The sequence below is a fragment of the Chenopodium quinoa genome, unplaced genomic scaffold, assembly GCF_001683475.1.
Source record: "Chenopodium quinoa cultivar QQ74 unplaced genomic scaffold, ASM168347v1, whole genome shotgun sequence".
NCBI classification, from domain to species: domain Eukaryota; kingdom Viridiplantae; phylum Streptophyta; class Magnoliopsida; order Caryophyllales; family Amaranthaceae; genus Chenopodium; species Chenopodium quinoa.
The window spans coordinates 22,187,976-22,199,708 of NW_018742204.1; the positions used below are offsets into that span (position 1 = coordinate 22,187,976).

Here is an 11,733-nt window from a genome sequence, read left to right on the forward strand (position 1 = left end):
GAGTTGACTGAAGTGAGTACATGCAAGCTCCTATTTATACTAATTAATGTAGGTTACTTCCACGGACTTTGCTCCTTCAATTTGTTTCTCCTTTTTTCTTCTTCTTTCTAGATTAATCTAGGTAGTATGCTTTTGTTTAGTTTTCTAGTTTTTTCTTATTAGATATTTATCCTAGGTTTGTACAAGATATTTCTAGATTACATTTAATATATTACTCCAAGATTTTTCTAGATTAGTCTTTTCAACACTCCCCCTTAATCTGAAAAATCTTGAACACCGAGTTGTCTTCGAAAATGGAGGAATTTATCTGTTGGTAGTGCCTTGGTGAATATATCTGTGAGCTGATCTCCCGTCTTGCAGAATTGTAGTTCGATCTCCTGTTTCTCGATCAGTTCTCGGATGAAGTGATGTCGTATCTCGATATGCTTCGTGCGACTATGAAAGACTGGATTCCTTGTCATGGCCATAGCTGACATATTGTCACTATGGATGGTTGTTGGATCTTCCGTGTCTTGCCGTAGATCTTGAAGAATTCTCCTTAGCCAGACTTCTTCACATGCTGCGCTTGTGGTCGATATGTATTCTGCTTCTGATGATGATAGTGCCACCATTGCATGTTTCTTTGATGACCAGGAGACGGACATCGATCCTATCTGGAACACGTAACCACTCGTACTTCTTCAATCATCAATGCTTCCAGCCCAGTCGCTATCTGTGTAGCCTGTGAGCTTGTAGCTGATCTCGGACTCGTACATTATTCCATGGCTCTTTGTCCCTTTGATATACCTGAGAATCCTCTTTACTGCTGCAAGATGTGTCTTGCTAGGTTCACTCATGAACCTAGAGACAATGTTGACTGCATGTACTATGTCGGGCCTTGTGTTTGTGAGATAGATGAGAGATCCAACCATGCTACAATAGAGCGATGCATCTACTTTCTCCTTTCCATCATATTTGGAGAGTTTCTCATTCGTAACCATTGGTGTCGCCATTGGCTTGCAATCGCTCATGTTGAAATTTTTGAGCATATCTTCAACATATTTCTCTTGTGAGAGAAAAATTCTTCCTGGACTTTGCTTGACTTGCATGCCAAGGAAGTATTTCATAGCTCCAAGGTCGGTCATCTTATATTCCGACATCATTTCTTTCTTGAAATCTTCGATCATTTTTTATTTAGTGCCCATGTAGATAAGATCATCTACATAAAGGCACAAGATGAGAAAATCATGTGGCCCTTGGGCCTTGATGTAGAGTGATGGCTCACTTGGGCTTTTTATTAACCCATTTTGAATAAGATAGCCATCAATATTGTTATTCCATGCATGAGGAGCCTGCTTGAGCCCATATAGGGCGAAGACGATACACCTTCTCTTCCTTGCCTTTGATTACATATCCTTGCGGTTGCTCAACATATACTTCCTCTTTTAGCTCGCCATTAAGAAAAGCACACTTGACATCTAATTAAAAAACTTGTAATTTAAGTTGAGCTGCGAGTGCAAGGACTGACCTGATTGTCTCCATTCGAACAACTGGAGCATATGTCTCGTTGAAATCAACTCCGGGTTGTTGTGAATGGCCTTTTGCTACTAGGCGAGCTTTGTATTTTTGAATGGAGCCATCTTCATTGTACTTGATTTTGTAGACCCATTTGAGGCCTATTATTTCTTTGTCTTGTGGCTTGTCAACAAGCTCCCATGTGCGATTCTTCTCGATCATCTTGATTTCTTCATTCATGGCGTCAATCCATTTTTCTTCTTGCGCCGCCTCTTGGAAGCTTTGTGGTTCGCTGGCAATGAGGGCCATGATAGCATGATTACATTGATATTTATCCAAGTAGGCCGGAGGACGCCTTGGTCGTTGTGATCGTAGAACTTCTTGTGCCGGACTTGATTCTGGTGTTGAGCTTAAGCTTGATGGTGACCTTGGGCTTCTCTGTGGTGATCTTGGGCTGTTTGGTGTTGATCTTGAACTTCTTGGTGTTGATCTTGAACTGCTTGGTGTTGATCTTGGGCTGCTTGGGCCTTCACCTTCATCTAGGCTTGAAGATGGAATGACTACTGCAGGAACTTCTAGATCTTAAACTTCTGGATTGCTCTCGTTTCATTGCCATTGTGCTTCTTCTTTGAATATGACATCCCTGGAGATGATCAACTCCTTGGATTCGGGCAGATAAAGACGATATCCTTTTGACTCGTCACTGTATCCAATGAAGATACATTTTTCTCCTTTTTTGTCTAGCTTATCCCAATTCTCCTTCGGGACGTGGGCATATGCAATGCACTCGAAAACTTTGAGGTGCTCAACTCTTGGCTTTCGTTTGTGCCAAGCTTTGTATGGCGTCATGCTTCTTATTGCTTCCGTGGGAGACCTGTTCAGGATGTAAATAGCTGTGCGGACAGCTTCTGCCCAAAAATGTTTAGGCATATTTTTTCCTTGCATCATACTCCGAGCCTTTTCAGCAATTGTCCTGTTTCTCCTTTCTGCAACACCATTTTGTTGTGGTGTACGTCTCACTGTGAGCTCCTTTTTGATGTCATGCTCTTTACAGAATTTGTTGAATTCATTGCTTGTGAATTCTCCCCCACGATCGGTTCTTAGAACCTTTATTGAATGCCCACTTTGTTTTTCTGCGAGGGCTTTAAATTGCATGAAGTGGGATAATGCTTCTGATTTTTTCTCCAAGAAATATACCCAAATCAGGCGTGAAAAATCATCAACAATCAACAGAAAGTATCTGTTTACGCCAAGAGACGGATTCTTGGTAGGACCCCATATATCAGCATGGACAATCTCTAATGGAGCTCTAGCCCTCCAAGATGAAATTGGAAATGGTGATCTATGCATTTTGCCATAGATACAACCCTCACAAATTTTCTTTTCATTAGTGATTGGTGGTAGCCCAATCACCATTTCTCTATTTTTTAACAGTTTTAAACTGTCAAAATTTAAATGCCCGAATCTCAAATGCCACAAGGTGGACTCATCCATTGTTGTGCTTAGGGCAATGTTTGACTCCAATTGCATTTTAAGTGGAAATATTTTATTTGGAGCCATTTTAGTGGTAGGGATTAATTGCCCTTTTTTCTTGTCATATATGTGGCATTGATTATTATCAAATTTCACCATATAGCCCTTTTAGACTAATTGGCCCACACTTGGTAAATTTTGTGCCAGCCCATGAGCATAAAAGACGTCGGGGATGAATTTAGAGGAGCCATTTTTTGTTTTAACAACAATTGTTCCCTTTCCGGAAACTTCTTGATTACTCCCATCACCAAGAGTAATTTGTGATTTTATATTTTCATCAAGAGTTACGGTAGGGAATAGATTTCAAGCCTTAAATCCCACTAGCTTGAACCCCACTGTGATCATACACTAAAGTACGGTGGCGTCCAAAAGGGAAGAAGATAGAGCAAAAGAGTCGCTAACAAGTTTTAGGAACTTGTAAACCGTTCACGAGGTGAAGGTTACACCCCTTAACAATCCAAGAGATCGTCAACTCCATAAGGTCTAGAACCAAATAAGGGTTCGGGGGTGAAGGTACAAATCCAACCTAAAAGAGATTGAACCTGCCTAATAATAGGCCTCTACTTTATTCTGATCGTATTCATGTGCGCTTTTTAATTAACATGCAATCAATAGGATTAACCCTAAACCTGTTTATCTATGTTGGTTGAATATTAATGCACAAACAAATCTATTATTGGCTATCACTTGAATTATAATCACATTAACACTAAACAAGATTATTAATTATCTTATTAATCGTGATTACAAGTACCAATTCCCTTTAAACATGCATAAAAGGTGTGATCAAGCAATAAAAATAAATATAATATGTATCAAGCAACATAATAAAAATAATCAATATCATGAACAATAAAATTATAATCATAATAATAATCATCATAAATAAAATAATCATCATAAATTATAACAATAATAATATTCATAATTATAACAATTATAATCATAATCATGTTCATGTTAATACAAAAGCATAATAATAGTAGCAAGATCCTAGGCATGATACTAACAAGATTAATAACAAACCCTAGCATGTCACTAAGCAATAAAAATCAAATATTTAACCCTAACATGATACTAACAATCATAAGTATTAGGAAGAACATAGGAAGCATCATAACAATCATATTTAATATTAAAGTTACCCTAGACATGATACTAGAAATATCATAATAACAATGTAAACATGATTTCTACATCATAATATCAATTAAAACCATTAAAGTACTTACTTTGATGCCTCGTACCTCTTTCTAATAACCAAATACACACGTTAGTAACTTCAAGGAAAATAATAAACAAAACAATTAAATTAAATAATTGAAATAGAGATTTAGGACCAAACCCTTAGAAATTAAAACCTTTCACGTCTAGGGCGAAGGCAACTTCGAATATGGCTAGGTGTTTCTAGATCTTGTGAATGCGGAATTTTGTATATGAAAACAAAGTTTAAAAGAAAAAGAGAGAATGCTAATTAAAACTGATTGTAGAACTTGTAAAAAATGAGAATTGGTGAAGATGATTGAAAACGGAGTTTTTAATACGATATTTATAGAGAAAATCAGCCAAAAAGATAAATAGACAAAATAGAGTCTAACGCACAGAAAGCAGGGCTGGCGCCAACCCTGGCTAGCTGGCGTCAGGCACCAACACTAGCACCAGGCGCCAATGGCTAGCGCCAGGCCTGGTTCCAGGCGTCAAGGCCTGGGGTTAGGCGCCAAGCCTGATGTTAACGTGTTTTCGAAAATCCGATAAGTTTGCCGTACTGGAGGATAAAATCATATAATTTCCTTGAAAATGCTATTTGATTTTGATTAAAACTCTTAAAAGTCAACAAAAGTCAATTTATCAATGCTAATTGAATTAGGAATGAAAAAAACCTTCTAGAAGATTCTAGAAGACTAAAACCATTCCTAATTGCATTAGAAATGATAAATCATATTAGGCCCTCCCCTAGATCATTGGGCCGTACTTAAAGCTCAAACCGGACCCAGTTTAGTAAATTGGCCATAACTTCCTCAATATTCATCGGAATTGGGCTTATAATATATCGTTGGAAAGGTCTTTGCAAGCCCCATCCAACTACACTACTATTGGACCCATATCATGGACCAACCAAACTGGATTGGCTGTTTTCTTAAAATAAGTTTTCAAAAACAGAGAGAAGAGAAAAGAAATTAAAACTATCCGCAACACTAGAATTTCCACACTTTCACTTCATTCGATTATGATTCGACATGAAAGATACTCATCACTGGGTTAGGTTTTGGGGAGACACAAATGGGTGTCTACAGAAGCCCCCACTTTGAGTGAGTTTGGAGAAACGCGAGTTTCGACAAACGAAAGTCAAAGTAGCGATAGGGACGGAGAATGATTCAGAACGTTCTGCAATCCTAAATCAATCTTGTAACGCCGATACCTGCAAACTAGCATTAGTTAAACAGATAAAAGAGTCAAGAAACGCGTATCTTGCACTGTCGAGCACACGTCTCTATAAGTAACCGACTTGCTGTTTCGATGACCTCCTGCAAGCTAGAGAATGCCATCCCGCTTGAAAACCGCTACGCCCGTAACTGCTTCCTGTAGGCGTCGTTTAAAGTGCGCCTACGTTAAAGCATGTTGTGAATATGCTTGGCACTCATAGGAAGTGGGAATTGACATAATACGATTAGGGACAAGGAAAGTAGGGAGCCGCCAACAAGTTTTTAAGGAACTTGTAAACCGTTCACGGATCATAAAAAGGAAACCACGATAAGGGACAACGAAGGCAACAATGATTGACCCGTGAAGGTTACACCCCATTCATAATCCATGAGATTACTAACTCCATATGGTTCGGAACCACGAAAGGAGGATCGGGGATGATGGTACGAAGTGAGTCATGGAGTCACATTCGCCCGTATTGGCCTCTACTCGATTCTTATATTGAAAAACATTCCTGTGATCTCAAAGGCATACAAACAAAATATTCAATTCGCTTCAACTATTATTTAACTAAATTGGTTCAAAATTAATGCACACATTATTCTAAATATTTGGTGATCACTTCAATTAACAATAAGATTAAAAGGGATCCTAAACCGGTTGTCCAAATTATCTTATTAGTCGTGATTTTCAATTACATATTCCCTTTAAACATGTAATATGGTGATCAATAAAATAAAATCAACATTAATATTCAAAACCAATTTAATCATAATTCCAACAACATAAAAATCGTTAGAAAAATAATAATAATAATAAAAAGAGTATGATCCTTACTTTGAATCTGTTTGTTTGCAACTACAAAATAATAAACGAGTTAGTAACTTCAAGGAAATAATAAAACAATGATTAAATTAAATTAAATAAAACTAAAGTTGATTTTGGGGCCAAACCCTCAAACGATTTTCCTTTCACGCCTTGGCTTAAGGACAGAACCTCGAGTAAAATATGGACTCCTTTGACTGCTTGAAAAAGGAATTTTGAAGTGAAAAGGGTAGGCTAGTGTTTAGGTTAATAGCATAGAAGAGGAAAATAAGAATCATATAATTCTGGTTGCCCCGTACATCAGAAATGAGGGGGTATTTATAGGGAAATGTGCTGAGGGAGCACACGGAACCCTAAAATGATAAAAACCCTAAAAAAGTATCCCATGACACGGTCAGACTGTACCGTGACACGGTCAGACTGTACCGTCAGACACGGGAAATTTTGGAGTGACACGGTCAGACTGTACCGTGACACGGTCAGTTCCAGTCCATTTTTCCGTCTAAATTCATTTTTAACCCTAATTTCTTTCGGCTTTTTAAGTGCCGATTGATAATTTCGGGCTTTTTTCTGAATTTTATTATTCGGGCTAAAATAAGAAAATAATGAAATAAAAATAAATAAAATATTTGGGCCAAAAATAAATAATAAAATAATAAAATAAAAAGGTTTGGGCTTAAAATTAAAACTATGCTTTTACCAAATACCAAGACTAATCCATGGACCTTTCAAAAATAAGAAATAAAATACGATTTTTTAAGCACTCTCGGGATTAAATACTAAACCCGACCAACAGTGGCGGTGAAAGGTTATTTATCATCGGATTTGGTTTTGGGGAGACATTTTTAGGTGTCTACAGAAGCCCCCACTTTGACAGAGTTTGTAGAAACGTCAGTTTTGAAAACGATAGTCAAAGTAGTCGATAGGGACGGAGAATAATTTAAGACGTTATGCGATCCTAAATCACTCTGTATACGCCGATACCTGCAGAAAAATGTTAGTTCTACAGATAAAAGAGTAAAGGGATAGAATACGTATCTGGCACCAATGTGTCGGTGACAAACGAATTTGGCAGCTTCCTAAGCTTGAAGGAATCCACCGAGTGACATTTGTTGAAACGCTTCCCATGCTTGAGGAAAGCCGATTGAAGAGTTTGGTACCTTTCTAAGCCTGAAGAAAGCTACCGGATAATACTTTCCATGCCTGAGGAAAGTCGACGAACGAATTTGGCGTCATTCTATGCTTGAAGAAATCCACCGCTAATGCCTTCCATACTTGAGGAAAGTCGACAAAGGAATTTTGTGGTTTTCTATACTTGAAGAAAAATCCACTGATGATGCTTTCCATGCCTGAGGAAAGCCGACTTGGCGGTTTTCTATATTTGAAGAAAAATCCACCGATAACGCTTTCCAAGCCTGAGAAAGCCGACTTGGCGGTTTTCTATACTTGAAGAAAAATCCATCGATAACGCTTTCCAAACCTGAGGAAAGCCGACTTGGCGGTTTTCTATACTTGAAGAAAAATCCACCGATAACGCTTTCCAAACCTAAGGAAAGCCGACTTGGCGGTTTTATATACTTGAAGAAAAATCCACCGATAACGCTTTCCAAACCTGAGGAAAGCCGACTTGGCGGTTTTATATACTTGAAGAAAAATCCACCGATAACGCTTTCCAAGCCTGAGGAAAGCCGACTTGGCGGTTTTCTATACTTGAAGAAAAATCCACCGATAACGCTTTCCAAGCCTGAGGAAAGCCAACGATTGCTGAAAATTGATAAGTGTATGGTGGTTCGATTATCCCCGAACGTGGGCCGCAGATGATTCACAACTTTAAGCCGATTATCCGACCATATTAAATGCTTAAAATGACGAAAAATAGGCTTTGACGCTTGCCAGGGGTAAAATGGTAATTTTAGTCCCCCTTAAATATCAGTTGGGATTTTCCGCGTAACTGTAGCGAAAAATAATTGCCCAATAAACTCGGAAAATCAGCCAAACTAGTCAAAAAGCCAAGAATATTCCCTGACCAAGCTCAGTTTTGCCGCGACACGTCATCAGGTTCCCGTGATACGGTCAGGAATTCCCGTCAGACGAGACTAGTATCCCGTGTCACGGGACTCCTATTTTTTTTTCTTTTTTTTTCTTTTCGTTGTTTGAATCAGTCAAAGCAACGATCACTTTTTCTCTTTTTTGTCCTTTTCTGTCTTTAAATTCGCATGCTTGCTTTCACCATTTCACATTTCTTCTTCACACTTGCTTTCACACTTCACCATTTTTGCTTCTTTTTTACCAAAAATTTCCGCGCCACGCTTGAGGTTAACCGCCGGCCGTCGAAGCTCGCCGTGACACGGTAACGGCGACCGTGACACGGTTAGTGTGATTTTTCCTTCTCTTTTTTTTTTCCGTTTTGCTGCGGTTTTTTTGCTACTGTTCTGCGCTGCTGCTGTCTGCCGTTGCTGCTTCTGTTTCTGTCCCGGAGCAGCCGCCCAATTCGTCAGAGCTCCGTCAGCCTTGAAGGTCGCCGTGACACGGGACTGCTTCTCCGTGTCACGGTTAGTCTTGACCGTGTCGCGGCAGCTGCGCTGGTGGCCGGAAATTTTTTTCCGAGTTTTGGAGTTCGAATTTCACCAATTTTGTTGTAATTTCTCGATCTTCTCCTCATTTTTGACCCTCTACAAACATTCATGTAACTCCCTTTGATTTTTTCTTTGACTTTGCTTCACATAAACAATTTCGTGACAAACCCTAAAAATTCAATTTGGGGGTTTTTGATTTTGACGCTTTATGTTGAAATTCTTGCCATGATCTTATTTGTATATGTATACATGTGTGTTTGTGAGAAATTTGAGACAAAAATTGCATGAGTTGATGGAGAATTGAGCAAATCACCATTTTTGGGTGCTACTTTGTGAAATAATGTTCATGTTTTGTTCTTGAAATGGTGAAAAGATGGTGGTGAATCTTGTGAAATGATGTGTTGATTCATATTTTGCATATATACTATATTGTCATGGAGAACATAGTATCATGCAGCAGGAGAACTGTAGTATTAGTTTGTCATGGAGAAACTAAGTACCATAATTTTGCCGATTTTTAGCCTTGAGGTAAAAATTTAGCATATAATTCAATAAACAACTAAATAACTTAGGAAATTATGCCAAGTATTTAGATTTTTATTATGATAAATACGCAATATAAAATGTTTAGGAAATGATGCTAAACACTTAGATTTTAATAAAATTTGGCATATAATTCAATAAACAACTAAATAGCTTAGGAAATGATGCTAAGTATTTAGATATTTATTTTTTTATTATAAATATGCAACTTAAAAATGTTTAGGAAATGATGCTAAACATTTAGATTTTTATAATAGCATGCCTAGACGACGAGATTGCGACCTTTCTACCAGCGGCCGGCGTCGGGCTTTTCGGGAGGACACTCCCACTGTCCCTGAGGGCGTGGACGACGACGTCTTGGAGTCCGAGCCTCGGACTTCTACGAGTAGGGGTAGGTGGGTTCCACCTCCGTGGACCCCAGACCAGTTGCTTTTCTGCCGTGAAAACCACGTCTCTCACCGCGCACTCTCCGGCATAGTCGATGGCACACTTTGCCAGCATGGTTCCGGGGCCGGTGATTTGATCCCTCGACTTTACCAGGTCATTACGGGGGATCCTGCTACGAGTGCCCTATAGGAGTCGTCTAGCTTGGTCGATTTCTACGCGGCGGTTGTAGGGTTTCGCAGTCCCCGGGGTTGCGGCGCGACGGTCGTTCGCGCATTGTTGGAGTATTTCTGGGATACTACCAACACGTTTCACTTTGCTTGGGGGGAGATGACGGGGACCCCCCTGGACTTCAGCATGATCAGCGGGCTGCGCTTTACTGACCGGGCAGTAGGCCAGATGTCTGATCTATCTTGGACATCGGCTGAGGTAGCTGATTTGTTGGGTCCGGTCTTTCAGCACATCAGGACCCGACCGGTGTCTCGAGGTGGTCTTAGGAGTAGACGATCGGAGTCGGCTTCAGTTCTTGCTCACGACTTCGAGATGGAGGATACAACGACCGAGCAGCGGGTGCGGATCTTCATCTTGATCCTGATCTCTATGAGCCTCTCTCCCGACAGGAGTTCACGCGTGCTCCTCTGCTACCTCCCCTCTTTGGCCAGGATCCCCGAGATAGGATCCTACAGCTGGGCCAGTCTTGGGTACGCGGATCTTCTTCTGTCTCTACGTCATGGCTGCCGTCAGCTGAATGACGAGTCCCCTGTCACCGTTTACGGCCTGTGGAGAGTCGTAGAGGTGATGATCTTTTCCCTTCTTGTTTCATTTTAGCTTGTTTGACTCGTGTGCTGAATATTATTTTTGTTGCAGCTATGGTTCTACGAGTACTTCCCAGGCTTGGCTCCTCGCCGGCGTCGGGGAGCGGTCCACGACTTTCCTGTCGAGGCCAGCTGGCGTGACCGAGGAGAGTCGCGGGTAGAGTCGTTTCCGGCGCTTCGTGGGCTACTACGCCGAGGCACCTCTTTCGTTGGCGTAAGGATTTGTTTTGTTGCGTTTTTCCTTCTGATGTTGCTTCCGTTGTTTCACGCCTAACTTTTTATGGTTTTCAGGTTCCCATCGATGTCCAGTACCGTCCTTGGGCTGGGATGACTGATCTACCCGAGGCCCTAAGTCTTTCAGTGTATCGTACCATTTTGGTTGGTACTGGGCGCTTCGTTTGGTATTTGGGGGAGCGAGTCGTCCGTCAGCATAGCGGCAATCGCTTTGTGGTGCCTTCATACCCGCCCGAGTCTATGCTGGACTCCCGCTTGATCAGAGGGTTGATCAACAGGGGGGAGCGCTACACTCTTCCGTGGTAGGAGCTCGTTCACATGGAGAGCGACTATGCGCGGGATTTGCTTCCCTCTCTGGCTCCTCCACCCCGTCTTCCCGAGGTATGATTTCTTTCGAGAATCTTCTTTGCTAGTCTTTGTTTTAAATAGTCGAATAACTTGATTATTCGATCATATTTTCAGACGACCATCCACCCTGTGGGGAGGATTCAGATTCCTCCTCAGTCTGTCCGCTACCCTGGGCCGATCGGTATCACGGAGGACCATATTGCTGACTCGTCGGAGGGTTATAGAAAGGCACAGGAGTCAGTGCCCGAGGTTTTTGAGCCGGTGAGTTTTCTTCGACGATTATCCACTCTTTTAATGCTGCTTATTACTGATTTTTCTTTGTTTTATCCTCAGCCTAACCGCCCGGAGGTGATGGGAATTATGAAGCTGGTGGACGCGCTAAAGTATTGCATCATCAAGCTTCGGCGTGGTGCGAGTTGTCGGAGCTCTAGCGACGTTCTTGAGGTATCACTTATTTTTTTCATTTCTACCATTTGTTTTATTTTGCATCATTGATACCTTTTGATTTTGTGTTTTTCAGGAGTGACGGAGGTCCCGCTCGCGCTCGAGGCCCAGAG

At 40.8% G+C, this 11,733-nt stretch overlaps 1 protein-coding gene across 1 annotated transcript; it reads right to left on the reverse strand.

Moving 5' to 3' along the window:
• Window positions 1-680: 680 nt before the first annotated feature.
• Window positions 681-1,166, reverse strand: LOC110688457 (uncharacterized mitochondrial protein AtMg00810-like). Its single transcript, XM_021865245.1, has one exon. It carries the CDS (start codon window positions 1,164-1,166, stop codon window positions 681-683), a length of 486 nt encoding a protein of 161 aa, XP_021720937.1.
• Between the last annotated feature and the right edge of the window lie 10,567 nt (window positions 1,167-11,733).